The sequence below is a fragment of the Erinaceus europaeus genome, chromosome 4 (genome assembly GCF_950295315.1).
Source record: "Erinaceus europaeus chromosome 4, mEriEur2.1, whole genome shotgun sequence".
NCBI lineage: Eukaryota > Metazoa > Chordata > Mammalia > Eulipotyphla > Erinaceidae > Erinaceus > Erinaceus europaeus.
The window spans coordinates 100,371,962-100,389,082 of NC_080165.1; the positions used below are offsets into that span (position 1 = coordinate 100,371,962).

Genomic DNA, 17,121 nt, shown 5'->3' on the forward strand with positions numbered 1-17,121 from the left:
AAAGCAGGAGACAGGTTAAAAACAGAAGCGCGACCATTTCTTTATTAAATTATACAAAAAGGGGAGAGGAGGGGGGAGGCTGCGGGGCTCGGCCCCAGCCCTGGCCCCACCCTGGCCGGGCGCTGTTTGAGAGAAGGGGACCTGTGGGACACCCAGGGACAGGGAGGGAGGGCAAGAGGGCTCTGAGGCTGGGGTACAGAGATGGGAGAGGACAGGCTGTGGAGGAGGGGGCTGGGATTGGCTGGATGTGGGTGGTGGCGGATGAGAACCAGGACAGGAGGCAGAAAGGGGAGGCTGGGGACCAGCTGGGGAGCTCAGAAGATCAGGTCTGGAGGTGGGGCGATGGCAGTGAGGACAGAGGGGCAGTGTCTGGGGCAGCAGAAAGAAGGCAGGAGAAGGCTGGGGACGAGGGGGCAGCTCTGGTACAGAGCCCAGAGCAGGCAGCCCAACGAAGACAGGCGGCCTCATCTCCTTGCACCCCTACTTCCAGGCCTGCCCCCAGCCCCGTGGGCAGGGGGTTCATGCTGAAGCCCCATTCTCTGTCTTCTGCCGCTTGGGATCCGCTTCATCCTGTGGAGAGGGAAAATGGGAGGAAATGTGACACAAGCCAGTGGTCCCCATGTCCCTGTCCCCCGCCCTTGCACCACAGTGATCTGGGTTCAAATCCAAAGGGCACCCAGCCCCTGGGAGTCTCTGGCAGCCCAAACCTCCTCTTCAGCGGCCCTCTTCAGCGCCGGCCCTTCATCGTCATCTTCTTCTTCTTCCTCATCTGAGGAGCCAGAAATGGATCATTGGGGAAGGGCAAGAGACCCCTGTGGTGGCCCTCAGCCCTGTGTGTGTGGGGGGGGTGTCCTCAAGCCCACCCTGCCCAATTCCTGAGAACCCAGATTCCCCACCTTCTTCCTCCCCTTCATCCTCCTCCTCTCCATCCTCTGCAGTTTCTTCTTCCTCCTCCTCAGCTCCGTTCTCTTCCTCCTGTGAGGACCAGGAGAGGGGACCCAGTCAGGCCGGCTGTGTGACCCGAGAAGGAGCAGTGGTAGCAGGTGAGGGGGTGGTGATACACTATGATTGGACCCCCTGGGAGCACCCTGGAGGAGCTGGGGGGGGGAGGCAGATCTTCCTCACCTCCACTGCTTCTTTCTTGCGCTCTTTCCGACTGGCCTTCTCCTCCACCTTCTCTTTCTTTTCCTTCAGGTCCTGCCAGGGAGAAAGAGGTCACCTTCCTTCCACCTCCACCACTGGTGGTGTACAGTCTCAGTCACTGAGGAACACAGCCTGAGTTTGACAGGAAGAAGGCTACAGCCTCAAGTCTGCACAGGGTCCCTAAGGCCACGTAGTGGTAGAGAAGACAGATCAGAGACCTTCCCAGTATTGGGGGGCTCATTCCCAGGACAGAGGAGGCAGAGGGCTGAGCAGAGGGGACTAGGCAGCTAAGGTGGCGGCTTCCCCCACCTTACTCCCCTAAGTTAGCAGGCTGCAAGAGTTCAGCTCAGCAAAGCAAATCCCTCCATCTGCTCTCAGCCTCGGGCCCCACCCCCTCTGGCGGGGCTCGGCCTGCCCTGCTCAGCCTTTTGTCTATCTCTGGGGCCTTTTCGGAGGACTCTCTCTCTCTCTCTCTCTCCTGGGCATCCCTCCCAGCTCTCTCTTTTCCCTCAACTTCCAAGGCCTTTGTTTCTCTGGCTGGGTGTCCCTAAATCTGCAGGTTCCTATTGGGCCAAACACTCCAGGGACAAGGAAGGCATTCTGGCACCAGCCCTGACCCTTCCCACTGTGCCCCCATCCCTAGTGCCAGCCAGCATGTGCACTGGTGGGATAGAAGCCACCATTTATGGGGGCACATGGGGAATGTAGGGCACAGGCACAGGAGGAAAAGGGCGGCAGAGGTGGCAAGGCAAACACAGAGAGGCAGACTTGGCCTGTATCTGGGATAGAGGTGCCCATGAGGGCAGGGCCCATCTGGAGGACCCTCCCACCACTCTGGTCCTCCCCCCACCCCCAAGCCAAGCACACCGTGTCCCCAAGTGGCAAAGGAACACACTTCCAGAGTCTCCTCTGGCTATCACACGGTGTGGCCCTTTAAATTGAGATTCCAGTCCTTTCCCCACCCAGCCTTTTGCAGGAGCTGGACAGCACTAGGTGTCTCTGTGATCTGATCTAGTGGTGCTCGGGAGCAGCTGTGTATCTGATTCCATGTGGATGGAAGTTTTCAGTCTGGATAGATCTCCTAGAGGAGGGCACAGCCACCCTTTCTGGAACAGGACCGGGCATGGAAGAGGGCACTGGGACCAAATGTGTATGTGAGGGCCACTCGATTCCCTTGTCCCTTGGAGGGAGGCAGAGAACACTGGCTCCTTCATGCCAGCTGGGGCTCTTCTTAGAGTCTCTTTGCTGCCCCCACTGCTTTGCCACACGGCTGGTGAGGAAAGCTACTCGGTGGATTTCTCCTGTAACCAGGGAGCCAGGGAAGATTCAGCTGCTGGTGCTGATCTGGTCTGTGTAGCCCTGACCTCCCCATCCGGGCCATGGAGGGAGGGAAGAGGGCAGCAGAGGGCACAGGAGGGAGGAAAGGAGGGGGACAGACTACCAGAGACCAAAGTCCAAAGGGCCAGGCCCTCTCCTCCCCCATTTAGTCCTGTCCGTCTGGTCACTGTCCTGCTCTGCCCTGACCTCCTCTTCTAGGAGGGTCTGTGACCTAAGTCTTGTGCTAAGCCAGCTCGCTGGCCTCACTGAGTCAACACGGGCACACAAGACACACTGACACGGGTTGACACCGATTCATACGCAGCCCAGGAGGCGCGCCCACGCGACCGAGGAGCCAGCACTGCGAGGTCCCCCGCACTCACAAAGCGGCAACATGGCTCCAGGCTCCCCGCAGCCCCACGCGCACACATGCAGCTTGCAAGGCAGCCCCGCAGCTCCCCGAGCCGCAAGCATACAAAGGCATCTATTGCAGAGCCACTGGCCCGCTGGAGGCACACCTGGCCAACACTCACTCTCGGCCTGCCTCCCGCTGTCCTGAGCCCCCTCTTTCCACTGGCCAGCTCTCTTGGACCACTGAGACCGCTCCAAGGCACTCCACACATACCCCCAAAATAAGCTCCCAGCCCCCAAGCCCTGGCCGAATTAATTTCCCAAAGCCGCCCTGGGCGAGCTCCCCGGGGAAATCAGAGAAAGACTGCAGGAGACAAGGGCGCATGATGGGGCCGGCCGGGGGCTCACGTCTCACAGCCCCTTTCTCGGGGTCCATTCTCACCCCGCTTCTGGTTTCTAGGAATTCGGGGTTCTTTACTAGCGGGGTGGGGGAGGGGGCGCAGAAAAAGGGGGCCGTGGGGAGCAAGCCGAAGGCCAGCGGAGAAGGGGAGGCAGCGGACGGCAAAAGGGGCACGAACGGCGGCAGCGTCGTCGGAGGGCTGGCGGCTGGCCTCGGGGAGGGGCCTCCCGGGAACCCCGTTTACACAAGCGGATCGCAACCCGCTTAGAGGGGGAAGGCGAGGTCACGCCAGGAGGCTGGCCGGGCCCGGGGTTCGGGGAGGGAGTCCCGGGAGCCGCGGCGCCCGAGGGGAAGCGGCCGGGAGGGAGGGAGCGGGGCGCGGCGCAGTGCGGCGCGCGGGGCAGCCGCTAGGGGGCGCTGGTGGCAGTGTCGCGGGCCCGCGGCAGCGCCGCGCCGGGCCGGGCTCGGGGGGAGGGCGCGGGGGTCCTCGGGGAGCTGCGCCGGGGCAGCGCGGGGCCGTCGGGGGCGGCCTGGGCGCCGAGCGGAGCCGGGGGCGCGGGGTCTGGGCCGCCGCTCCCCTGCGCGTACCTTGGCGCTCAGCTCGGCCGCTGCCTCTACGCTCTTCTCCGACATGGTGCCGGGGCCGGGGCTGGCGAGGAGCCGAGGTCCCGTAGCCGGGACGGGAGGGCCCTGGACGGCGGAAGGGAACCGCGGCCGGAACCTGGCGCGGCGGCGGCGCGCGGGGTGCGGCGGGGGGCCGCGGCGGGAACCCGCAGGGCTGCGGCCGTCCGGAGGGCGGAAGGGCGGTGCGGTGTGGTGCGGTGCGGGCGGTGGCCGCTGGCTCCGGCCGCGATCCTGCTTCTCGGCTGCCGCCCCCGCGCCCCTGAGCTGCCGCCGACCAGCCGCTGCCGCCCCCGGCCTGGGAACCGGCTTATAAAGGCGGCGCTGCCCGACGGGAGGGGCTTCCCAGGGGTGGGGCGGGGAGCGCAGGGGAGGGGGGGGGATGAGAGCGGAGGTTGGAGAGGTGGGGATGATAGGAGGATGAAAGCGAGGGGAGGGAGAGAGAGCGACGCGGGAGGGGGATGGAGAGACTGACGGGCGCAGAGAAAAGAGTGGGGCGAGGAGGTGGGAAGGGGTGGGGTTCCCGCGGGGAGGGACCTCTCCAAATGCGGACCTCCTGCCTTTGAACGTGGAGTCTGGCCTTTGGGGGGCGGGCTGGAGGGAGGGCCGAAATCCTATTGACCACCCCCCTCCAAACCTCAGAAAAACCCCGAGATATCGCCTAGGGCCTGGGGGGCGGGGGGCGGCGTGCCAAGGCTGGGCAGGTATTTGGGAAACCGACAGCGTAAAGGGGATAAGGTGGGGGAGCTTCTTCCACTTAGCCGCGCGCGCGGACACACACACACACACACACACACACACACACACACACACCCCTTGTCCTGCACCTACGATCTCGGGGTGACCGTGAGAGGGCCCGGGGGAGGTGGAGCTGGAAGGGCTGCGCGCTGGCTCCCGCCTGACACTTGTGAGGCTGACACTTGTGGTCCCGGCTGGGTGGTGCTTCCCTTCCGGGCTCGGTCTTCCATCTTTGACCTTTCAAATCTGGCAGCCTCTCCTCAGTCGCCTCTGCTTTCGTTGTCTCCATCCCTCCTCATTCCTCAGGACGCGACCCTCCCAGCCCACCCCGGCACCGCGCCTCCTCCGCCCTTTCCAGCCGGGTGACCTGGGATCCCGGCCTGTCCCCCAAACAACGCTGCTCCCGGCTTAACCCAGTGCCACCTGGTCCTCCTTCGCTGGCTTCCCTCCCGTCCGTGCCCTTATTCCCCACGTTTTCCTTCTTTTGTCGCCATGTCCCCCTCTTTCTGTCCTAAGGCTCCAGCTCCACCCGGCTCCACACACCCTGGGCCTTGGGGTCGTTGGATCAGCTTCAGAAGCAGAGTTTGCAGAAGGGCCATTTGCTGGCGCTCCCGGGAAGCTTGACGTGCTGGGAGGGCATGGGAACAAAAAACTATCTTTGGTTTGTGTGTACTTCCATATTTACCTGTCACCGTTATTCATCTTGTTTTTTAAAAAATAGTCATTTTATTTAAAAAAAAAAAAAAAAAAAGAGGGTACACACTGATCTATCAACTTTTCGTATTTGACGGTTTAGACACACCACTTTTGGGTGCCTTGGTGTACCCATCTTCCTGCTTCCTCTTTTTTGCCTCTTTCATCCGCGCTAGGTCTTCTCAGAGATCTTGGAACCCCACCCCGTATTTTCCTAGTAGGAACTCTTTCCCTGAGAGATCTCTCTCGGTCTCTCTCTCTCTCAATCTGTTTTTCTGACTCACTCACGGATGTCTTCAGCGATCTCTGATGGACTCTAGCTCTAGTCTCTGGCTTCGTTCCCCTCCCTTTAATTTCTGCCGACCCCCCCCCCCCCCGCGCGCAGTCTGGCTCCCTCCCTCCGTCTCTTTCCTCTCCCTCCACCCGCCCTCCTATCCTCTTCCCTCCACGCTCCCTCCCTGCCCCGCCTGCTGTCTCGGACACCCTGCTGGGCTCTTACCCTGTTGCCCTGGTAACCGCCCCCCACTCCGGTCACCTCCACTCCCCTCCCCCCTCCAATCACCGCCACTAACAACCTCCATCCACCTTCCTCCTGTTTTTTTCCCGAGAGCCAATAGAAACCCTGTTGCCAGGTGGAATGCTCATTTGAATCAGCCAATCCAGGAGCCCAACTGTTTGCCCTGCCTTATATGGGGATTTGAGGAGGGCCACTCCCCCCACTCCAACCCCACTGGGGACCTACCCCTCCACTGTCCTTTCTACCAGCCTCTGGGGGCGTCTGGACCTTCCCTGTCACCCTTCTGTCGGAACCCAGCCGCCCCAACCCTCAAACTGGGACCCCCGGGTTACAGGGGGGTGGTGTGGGCAGATTGTGGGCTGGGCCTCGGGGCTGGGGGTGGGAATGAGGTGGGATTAGGAGAGGGGAGGCGGAGGGAACCGGGAATTGTGCCCAGGGAGGGGTGTCTGGGAGCCGAGGCAGCTGCAGTGGAAAATTCCAGGGAGATGGAGAGGCAGAGAATGGGAATCCTGCCCCAAGGCCCAGAGGAGCGCCTTGGGAACCTAGGAGTTTGGATACTGGGCTCCAGGGTAACGGGAGGGGGCTGGGAGCTGGGAAGAAGCATCCCCAGGATGGGTCCACACACCAAGCTTCTGAAGTCTTAGCTGGGAGAGAGACTGTGAGAGAGGAAGAGAGATTGGAAGGGTGCAGGCTCACCTCCCAAGTCATGGCCAGTATCTGGAGCCTCCAGGATTAAATGAGTTAGTTGTTCCCCGTGGAACTTTCTTGCGAAGGCTTTGCAGAGACTGGTCTAATCCTAGAGTTCTGTTACTCCATAGCCCAACTGAGAATTTCTCCCACTAGTTGAATGGGGTGTGTGTCCGGGGGAGTCTGGGCTTCTTTACACATTTCCTGAAGGTGTCAGAAAGGAGGCCCACTGAGAACCAAGGAAGGATAAGCCTCCTGGAAATGGACTTCCAGCCTGACCTACCAGCTGCCTTTGCTGTGGGGTGTGGAAGGTGTCTCCTGTTTCTATTTCAGCCTTCAGTCAACTCTTCTTCCTTCTTTTCAGCTCCCTGGAGTGTTTCAGTTTGCTTGTTTACCTAATAAGTTCACTAGTAATAGAGTTCTAGTTATGTCATTCTGAGCAGAACAGAGCAGGAACTTAAAGATTGTTCTACCCCACTACTGTCTCAAGGATGTCTCACACTAATGTGAGAGGAATAAGGAGAAAAAGAACCAGAGCATCACTGGGGCACATGCTGCCCTGGGACTAGAACTCAGAGCTTCATGCTTAGATTTCAACACTGCAGTCACTCACTGAGCCACCTCCCAGGCCACTGCCTACTCTGATTCCCTTCCTTGCTGGCAGGGCCTCACTACACTACAACTCCCTGCCTGTACAGATTCCACCACATCAACAGACTTGTTTGTTTGTTTGCTTTCTCCCATCCAAGTACTAACCAGGCCCAACCCTGCTTAGCTTCTGAGATGAGACAAGATCAGACATTTTGTTTTCAGATAAAGGATGAAGGGCAGAGAGGGAGAGAGAGACAGGAGGATGAGAGACAACCTAACACTGATTTACTGCTCAGGAAATGTCTCCTTTGTATGGTGCTTCCATATGGTAACCAAGGACTCGAACATGGATCCTTGCACACAGTAAAGTGTGCACTATGTCAGTCCATCCTTCAGATGCTTTATTTTGTTTATTTACTTTTTTTTTTCTTTTGCCTCCAGAGTCATTGCTGGGGCTCTGTGCCTGCACCACGAATCCACCGCTTCTGGAGGCCATCTTTTTTCCCCCTTTTGTTGCCCTTGTTGTTGTTGGAGCCTTGTTGTGGTTATTGTTGTTGTTGATGTCGTTCGTTGTTGGATAGGACAGAGAGAAATGGAGAGAAGAGGGGAAGACAGAGAGGGGGAGAGAAAGACAGACACCTGCAGACCTGTTTCACTGCCTGTGAAGCGACTCCCCTGCAGGTGGGGAGCCAGGGCTCAAACCAGGATCCTTATGCCGGTCCTTGCACCTTGTGCACTTAACCCGCTGTGCTACTGCCTGACCCACCTTAATATCTTTTTTTAAAAATATTTTACTTGTGGGAAGTCGGGTGGTAGCGCAGCAGGTTAAGCACAGGTGGCACAAGCCCAAGGACTGGAGTAAGGATCCCGGTTTGAGCCCCTGGCTCCCAACCTGCAGAGGAGTCGCTTCACAAGCAGTGAAGCAGGTCTGCAGGTGTCTGTCTCTCTCTCCCCCTCTCTCTGTCTTCCCCACCACTCTCCATTTCTCTCTATCCTATTCAACAACTACGACATCAGTAACAAAGACAATAATAGCTATAACAATAAAATAACAAGGGTAACAAAAGGGAATAAATAATTTTTTTTATATTTACTTATTTATTTATTCCCTTTTGTTGCCCTTGTTGTTTTCTTGTTGTAGTTATTGTTGTTATTGATGTCCTCATTGTTGGATAGGACAGAGAGAAATGGAGAGAGGAGGGGTAGACAGAGAGGGGGAGAGAAAGATAGACACCTGCAGACCTGCTTCACCAAAGCCTGTGAAGCGACTCCCCTACAGGTGGGGAGCCGGGGGCTTGAACCAGGATCCTTAAGGCAGTCCTTGTGCTTTACGCCATGTGCACTCAACTCGCTGCTATACCATCTGACTCCCTAAAGAAATATTTTTGGGAGTCGGGGTGTAGCGCAGCAGGTTAAACGCAGGTGGCGCAAAGCACAAGGACCAGCATAAGGATCCCGGTTCGAACCCCAGCTCCCCACCTGCAAGGGAGTCGCTTCACAAGCGGTGAAGCAGGTCTGCAGGTGTCTATCTTTCTCTCCTCCTCTCTGTCTTCCCCTCCTCTCTCCATTTCTCTCTGTCCTATCCAACAACGACAACAACAATAATAACTACAACAATAAAACAACAAGGGCAACAAAAGGGAATAAATAAATAAAATAAATATTAAAAAAAATTTTTTTAAAGAAATATTTTTAAAAATATATTTTATGTGGTCTGGGAGATGGCGCAGTGGAAAAGATTTGGACTCTCAAGCATGAGGTCACGAGTTTGATCTCTGGCAGCACATGTGCCAGAGTGATGTCTGGTTCTTTCTCTCTCCGCCTATCTTTCTCATAAATAAATAATAAAATCTTTAAATATAAATATACATATATATTTATTTATTTCCTTTTGTTGCCCTTGTTGTTTTATTGTTGTTGTAGTTATTGATGTCTTCGTTGTTGGATAGGACAGAGAGAAATGGAGAGAGGAGGGGAAGACTGGAGGGAAAAAAGACAGACACCTGCAGACCTGCTTCACCACTTGTGAAGCGACTCCCCTGCAGGTGGGGAGCTGGGGCCTTGAACCAGGACCCTCCTGCCAGTCCTTCCCTTTCAATTTCTATCTCTATCCAATATAAAGAAAAAAAATATTTAGGAAGTGACATAGTAAATAATGGATTGGGCTCTCAAGTGTGAGGTCCTAAGTTCAATACTTAACATTGCTTCTGCCAGAGTGATGCTCCAGTTTTTTTCTCCCTTCCCCACCCCACCCCCCACTTTTTTTTCTTCCAGGGTTATTGCTGGGGCTCGGTGCCTGCACCACGAATCCACTGCTCCTGGACGCTACTTTTTCCCTTTTTATTGCCCTTGTTGTTTTTCTTATCATTGTTGTGGTTATTATTGTTGTTATTGATGTCATTGCTGTTGGATAGGACAGAGAAAAATGGAGAGAGGAGGGGAAGAAAAATAGAGAAGGGGAGAGAAAGATAGACACCTGCAGATCTGCTTCACCGCCAGTGAGGCAACGGCCTTGCAGGTGGGGATCCCGGGCCTCCAACCAGAATCCTTATGCTGGTCCTTGTGCTTCATGCCATGTGCACTTAACCCGCCTCGTTACTGTCCAACCCTCCACCCCACTTTTTTTTTTTTTTTTTTTACCTCCAGGGTTATTGCTGGGACTCAGTGCCAGAACTACAAATCTACTGCTCCTGGTAGCCTTTTTTTTTTTTTCATCATACTAGATAAAAGAGGGGAGGGTTGGGAGTCGGGCTGTAGCGCAGCGGGTTAAGCGCAGGTGGCGCAAAGCACAAGGACCGGCATAAGGATCCCGGTTCGAAGCCCGGCTCCCCACCTGCAGGGGAGTCGCTTCACAGGCGGTGAAGCAGGTCTGCAGGTGTCTATCTTTCTCTTCTCCTCTCTGTCTTCCCCTCCTCTCTCCATTTCTCTCTGTCCTATCCAACAACGACAATAACAATAATAACTACAACAATAAAACAACAAGGGCAACAAAAGGGAATAAATAAACAAAATAAATATTAAAAAAGATAGCTTTAAAAAAAAAGAGGGGAGGGTGTAGACTGGGAAATGGCACAGTGGTTAAGGAACTAGACTCTCAAGCATGAAGTCCTGAGTTCAGTCCCGGGCAGCACATGTACCAGAGTGATATCTGGCTCTTTCTCTCTCCTCCTATATTTCTCATTAATAAATAAATAAATAAATCTTAAAAAAAAAAAAAAAAGAGGGGTGGGGGAAATAGGGAGAGAGAAAGAAACTTGCAGACCTGTTTCACAGATCCTGAAGCTTTCCCCCTGCTGATGTAGGGGCTCAAACCGGGATCCTTGTGTGGGTCCTTGAGCTTGGTACCATGTGCACTTACCCCAGTGTGCCACCACCCAGTCCCCCCGAGTCTTTTTTTTATCAGAGGGGTGAACCTCTAGTTTCTGATGAGACTGGGGGTTTGAACCTGAAGCTCTACTGCCTCAGGCATGAAGGCCTATGTGCAGAGCCACTACACTAGGTTCGAACCCAGATTTTTGTGTGGATCCTTGCGCTTAGTACTTTTTTATTTATTTTTTTTATTTATTTATTTTCCTTTTTGTTGCCCTTGTTGTTTAACATTGTTGTGGTTATTAATGTCGTTGTTGTTGGATAGGACAGAGAGAAATGGAGACAGGAGGGGAAGACAGAGAGGAGGAGAGAAAGACAGACACCTGCAGACCTACTTCACCGCTTGTGAAGCGACTCCCCTGCAGGTGGGGAGCCGGGGGCTCGAACTGGGATCCTTACGCAGGTCCTGGCGATTTGCGCCACGTGCGCTTAACCCGCTGCGCCACCACCCGACTCCCCTTGCGCTTAGTACTATGTGCACTTAAATCCCCTCTTCCCTCAATTTCTCTCTGTCTCTAGCCAATAATAAATAAAAATACTAAAAAAAAAAATAAACAGAGTCGGGCCATAGCGCAGCGGGTTAAGCGCACATGAAGCAAAGCACAAGGACCGCCCTAAGGATCCCTGTTCGAGCCTTCGGCTCCCCGCCTGCAGGGCAGTCGCTTCATAGATGGTGAAGCAGGTCTGCAGGTGTCTATCTTTCTCTCCCCCTCTCTGTCTTCCCCTACTCTCTACATTTCTCTCTGTCCTATACAACAATGACAACATCAGTAAGAACAACAACAATGAAAAACAACAAGGGCAACAAAAGGGGAAAAAAGCAAAACAAAACACGCTCTTAAGTTTCTTTCCAAGCTGTGAAGCAGTGTTGCAAGCATCCCTCTCTGTCTGTTCCTTCCCCACTCAGTTCCTCTCTGTCCTATCAAATATAAGAAAATACAATTAACAATAAAGCTAATAATAATAAAAGTTTTTAAGAAGTTTAAAAATATTCCCTGGCTGTGCACTCTTCCCTTCAAGACCTGTCCTGCCTTTTCTCCCAGACTTCACACCACTCTGATTTAATTTATTATAGTTTCCAAGCACGATTCCAAAAATTTTGTGGTCCTGAGAGATGGCATAATGGTTATACAAAAAGACTTTCAGGGCAAGGGTAGATAGCATAAAGAGACTCTCACGCCTGACACTGCAAAGTTCCAGGTTCAATCCCCTGTACCACTGTAAGTCAGAGGTATTCAGTGCTCTGATAAAAAAAAAACAAAAAAACTTTTATACCTGAGACTTGAGGGTCCCAAGTTCAATCCCCAACATGATTGTAAGTCAGTTTAACAAACAAACAAATAAAATTAAAACATTGTACCTCATAACGAAGAGATCAGTAGTATAACAGGCAGGGCTCTTTCCTTGCCACACACATGGCTCAACCCCTGGACACCACATGTTAGTGCCACAGCTCCAAAGCTATAGTGTCCTTCCCACTGTGTATGTATGTGTCTATCTGAGTGAAAAAGTCAGCACACACACCAAGTCCCAGTTTTGTAAAATAAAATAAAATAAAAGCAACAACAAAAACAATAAAGCATTGCACGCCTGTTTTGTGATACACACAACCCAGATTCAAACCTGGAAGAAATTGGTATTTCCCCACAACCCTTTCTTTCTCTGTCTTTCTTTCCCCTTTCTTTCTCTGTCTTTCTTTTTCTCTTTTTTAAAATAAATATTTTTACTATTTGTTTATTTAGGATACACACATTGAGCAGTTGAGAAGAAAGAGGGAGATAGAGAGAGGGAGGGAGGGAGACAGAGACATCTGCAGCACTGCTTCACTGTTCATGAAGCCTCCGCCCTGCAGGTGGGGACTGATGGCTTGAACTTGGATCTTTGCACATTGTAACATGTATGCTCAACCAGGTGGACCACCACCCCACCCAGTGGTATTTTTTTTTCCTTTCTGTTTAATTTTTTTTTGTTGTTGTTGTTGGATAGGACAGAGAGAAATGGAGAGAGGAGGGGAAGACAGAGAAGGGGAGAGAAAGACAACCTGCAGACCTGCTTCACTGCCTGTGAAGTGACGCCCCTGCAGGTGGGGAGCCGGGGGCTCGAACTGGGATCCTTTTGCAGGTCCTTGCAATTGCGCCACCTGCCATAACCCACTGCACTACCGCCCGACTCCCCCTTTCTGTTTAATTTTTACCAGAGCCCTGCTCAACTCTAACTTATGGTAGTGCCAGGGATTAAATTAGGGACTTCAGAGTCTCAGGCATGAAAGTCTTTTTGCAGAACCATTATGCTGTCTTCCCAGCCCAGGTGACTTTTAAAAAGAAGACTTCTAGCAAGATTGCTCAGCTCAGTGTTTGTATAGACACATCCTCAGGATTTTCTAGCCAATCACAACTTCAGTATACTCTCAGTCTAGTGTTGTGTGTCCTCAGTCCCCTGTGGCCACTTATTTCTTCTTCAGTTGTCCAAGCCAAAGTCTTTGGGGTCAACCTTGCCTTTCCTCCTACTGCCTTCACTCCTTGGCAACTTCTGGTAACTCCATCTTCAGAATCTACCTGGAAACTGACCACTTACTTCTCCAGTCACACCACTTCCTTTCATTTTCTTTCTTTCTCTCTCTCTTTCTCTTTCTTTCTTTCTTTTTTTTTTTTTCTTTCTCTCTGTTTCCAAGGTTATTACTGGGTTATTGCACTATGAATCCACCACTCCTGGAGGCCGCTAGTTTCCCTTTTGTTGCCGTTGTTGTTTATTGTTGTTGTCATTGTTGGATAGGACAGACAGAAATTGAGAGAAGAGAGGAAGACAGAGGGGGGGAAAGAAAGATTGACACCTGCAGACCTGCTTCACCCCTTGTGAAGCAACACTCTGTAGATGGGGAGCCAGGGCTGGAACCCGGATCCTTGAGCGGGTCCTTGTGCTTCACCCCATGTGCACTTAACCCACTGCGCTACTGCCTGACCCCACCATTTTCTTTTCCTTTTTTTTAACCAGAGAACTACTCAGCTCTGGCTTTTGGTAGTGTGGGGGATTGAACCTGGGACTTTGGAGCTTCAGTCATAAGAGTCTGCTTTCATAATCATTGTGCTATCTACCCCTGCCCTCATTTTCTTTTCTTCATCACATTTCTGCTTTCTTTTTTTCCTTTATTTATTTATTTTTACCAGAGCGCTGATCAGTTTGGGCTTATGGTGGTGCAGGGGACTGAACCAGGGACTTCAGGGCCTCAGGCATGAAAGTCTCTTTGCATAACCATTTATGCTGTCTGTCCCTGCCCTCTTCTTTCTTCCTTCCTTTTTACTTTCTTTTTTTAATTTTTGCCTCCAGGGTTATTGCTGGGACTTGGTGCCTTTACTACATATTCACTGCCCTGGAGGCTAATTTTTCCCTTTTGTTGCCCTTGTTTATCATTGTTGTTATTGTTGTTGTTACTGTTGTTGTTGGATGGGACAGAAAGAAATTGAGAGAGAGGAAGACAGAGGGGGAGAGAAAGACAGACACCTGCAGACCTGCTTCACTGCTTGTGAAGCGACACCCCCCCCCCCCCCCGCAGGTGGGGAGCCAGGGGCTTGAACCTGGATCCTTATGCTGGGTCTTGTGCTTAGAGCCATGTGCATGTAACCAGCTGCACTACCACCCGGCCCCCTCTTTCTTCCTTTTTAATATTTACGATTTATTCATGAGAGAGAGAAGGGAGGGATGAAAGAACTAGGCCACCACAGTCATGCAGTGTTGCAATTGAACTTGAGGCCTCACGCTTGACAGTCCAAGGCCTTAACCACTGTGCCACTTCCTGGACCAAACCTTTACTGTTTTCTAAATCATTGTGAAGTCTCACCTGGATGATGACAGCAGTATGCTAATAGGTTTGTTTCTCCCACCCCTCAACCAAGAAAGGGAAAAAACAAGAGAAGAGACACATAGCAGTGTTCCACCACTCATGCCACCGTTTTGCATGATGCTCCTATGAGGTGCTGGGGGCTCAAGCCCCTGGGTCTGTGCAATCTAGTGGATGAGCTGGCTCTAGGTCCCCATTTCTCTCTCTCTCTCTCTCTTTTGGTCATCTCTGGGGCTTCATCTCTCTGGGATGACTTTTTCAGATAGAAACAGAAAGAGTGAGAGAAGGAAACAGAGTTTCAGAGTGACACACCTGGTTGAGTACACATTACCATGCACAAGGACCCAGGTTCAAGCCCCCAGTCCCCAAATGCAGAGGGGGAAGCTTTGCAAGTGGTGAAGCAGTGCTGCAAGTGTCTTTCTTTCTCTCTCCCTATCACCCCTTCCCTTTTGATTTCTGGCTGCCTGTATCCATATATATTAAGATTGTATTTATTTATGAGAAAGACAGGAGGAGAAAGAACCAAGCATCACTCTGGCACATGTGCTGCCAGGGATCGAACTCGGGACTTCAAGCTTGAGAGTCCAAAGCTTAATTACTGTGCCATCTCCCGGACCACTGGCTGCCTGTATCCAATAAATAAACAAAGATGATTTTAAAAGGAATATACTCTTTCTTTAACATTTATTTTATTTGGGTAGCATAGTGATTATTTAAGGGACTCTCGTGCCAGAGGCTCAAATAAACATTTATTTTAGATGGCTGGGCATTGGTGCACCCAGTTAAGTGAAGATCACCACAAGGACCCAGGTTCAAGCCCAACTGTAGCAGGAACGCTTAACGATCGGTGAAGTAGGTCTGCAAGTGTCTGTCTTTGTCTCTCCCTCTCTAACTTCCCCTCCCCTCTTAGTTTCTCTTTGTCCTTTTGAATAAAAAGAATAAAAAATAAAAATGGCCACTGGGAGTGGTAGACTTGTGGTGCCACTGAGCCCCTGGTAGCAATTAATTTTTATATACACCTTACTTTTTTATGTATTTATTTTATGTATTTATTAATTATTGGATAGAGAGGCAGAGAGAAATTGAAGGGGAGGAGGAGCTAGAGTAGGAAAGAGAGAGACACCTACAGCTCTACTTCACTACTTGTGAAGCTCTCCCCCTGCAGGTAGGGACCAGGGGCTTGAACCTGGGTCCTTGTGCACTGTAATATGTGCACTTTATCAGGTTCACCACCATCTGGCCCCCGTGGCATAATTTTTTTTTTTTTACCTCCAGGGTTATTGCTGGGGCTCGGTGCCTGCACCATTGTCAGGCTAGCCTGAGGGTGTTTCTTACCAGGCAGGTAGTCTCTGGATTGGAGAGAATTTGACAGGAGCCAACCTAGGCTGCTGCTTACTCAGCGACTTGGGAGAGGAACCAGGAACTCTCGTGGCTGAGCAGGAACGCAGTGCCATGCTGGCTTTATTCATCTGCATTTATATCCTCCAAGGTGGAAGTAGTAGGTCGGAAAGGGATATACGTAAGAGTGGGTGGAGAGAAGGAAAGCTTCCATCTAGCCAGTGGGGATTAAACCAATGCCCTGCAGGCAAGGTGTGTCTTCAGCTGCTGAGAAGGTTCTAACCAGTGGGGATTAAACTACTCTGGTACATGTGCTGCCGGGGATTGAACTCAGGACCTCACGCTTGACAGTCTAGTGCCTTAGCCAGTGCGCCACCTCCGGGACCACACCCCTGTTGTTTTTTTATTATGTTGTGGTTATTATTATTGTTGTTGTTAATGTCATTGTTGTCACATGGGACAGAGAGAAATGGAGAGAGGAGGGGAAGACAGAGCCATGTGCACTTAACCCACTGTGCTACCACCCGACCCCGGGCAATAATTTTTTAAGAAAGAAAGAGAGACACCAGAAAACTGCTCAGCCCTGGTTTATGATGGTACTGGGATTGAATCTGGAACCTCAGAGCCTCAGGCATAAATCTTTTAGGTTTTTATATATTTTTTTAATTTAGTCTCTTTGTCCTTGTTGTTTTTTATTTTTTATTGTTGTTGCAGTTATTATTGTTGTTACTGATATCAATGTTGTTAGATAGTACAGAGAGAAATGGAGAGGGGAAGACAGAGAGGGGGAGAGAAAGATAGACACCTGCAGACCTGTTTCCCCCTGTGAAGCGTCTCCCCTGCAGGTGGGGAGCCCAGGGCTGGAACTGGCATCTTAAGCCGGTCCTTGTGCTTCATGCCACTTGCGCTTAGCCCACTGCACTACAGGCAGACTCCCAATCTTTTTTTTTTTTAATACTTTACTTATTTATTTTCCTTTTTTTTTTTTTTCCCTCCAGGGTTATTGCTGGGCTCGGTGCCTGCACCATCAATCCACCGCTCCTGGAGGCCATTTTTTTCCCCTTTTTGTTGCCCTTGTTGTTGTAGCCTCGTTGTGGTTATTATGATTGCCATTGTTGACGCTATTTGTTGTTGGATAGGACAGAGAGAAATGGAGAGAGGAGGGGAAGACAGAGAGGGGGAGAGAAAGATAGACACCTGCAGACCTGCTTCACCGCCTGTGAAGCGACTCCCCTGCAGGTGGGGGGCCGGGGGCTCGAACCGGGATCCTTACGCCGGTCCTTGCGCTTTGCGCCACATGCGCTTAACCCACTGCGCCACCGCCCGACCCCCTATTTTCCTTTTTGTTGTTGTTGCCTTTATTATTTTTTTTATCATGGTTGTGATAATTATTGTTATGATGTTGTTGTTGCCAGACAGGACAGAGAGAAATGGAGGCAGGAAAGGAAGACAGAGATGGGGAGAGAAAGACACACGTGCAGACCTGCTTCACCACTTGTGAAGCGACCCCCCTGCAGGTGG

The 17,121-nt window shown here is 51.9% G+C and overlaps 1 protein-coding gene across 1 annotated transcript; it reads right to left on the reverse strand.

Moving 5' to 3' along the window:
- Positions 1–15: 15 nt before the first annotated feature.
- PTMS (parathymosin) lies at positions 16–4,800 on the reverse strand. The gene is made up of 6 exons (XM_060190828.1): positions 4,664–4,800; positions 3,800–4,412; positions 1,126–1,197; positions 897–975; positions 708–769; positions 16–570 (listed from the first exon to the last, which is right to left on the reverse strand). The coding sequence occupies exons 1-6, from the start codon at positions 4,798–4,800 to the stop codon at positions 520–522; spliced, it is 1,014 nt and encodes a 337-aa protein (XP_060046811.1). The 3' UTR covers positions 16–519.
- Between the last annotated feature and the right edge of the window lie 12,321 nt (positions 4,801–17,121).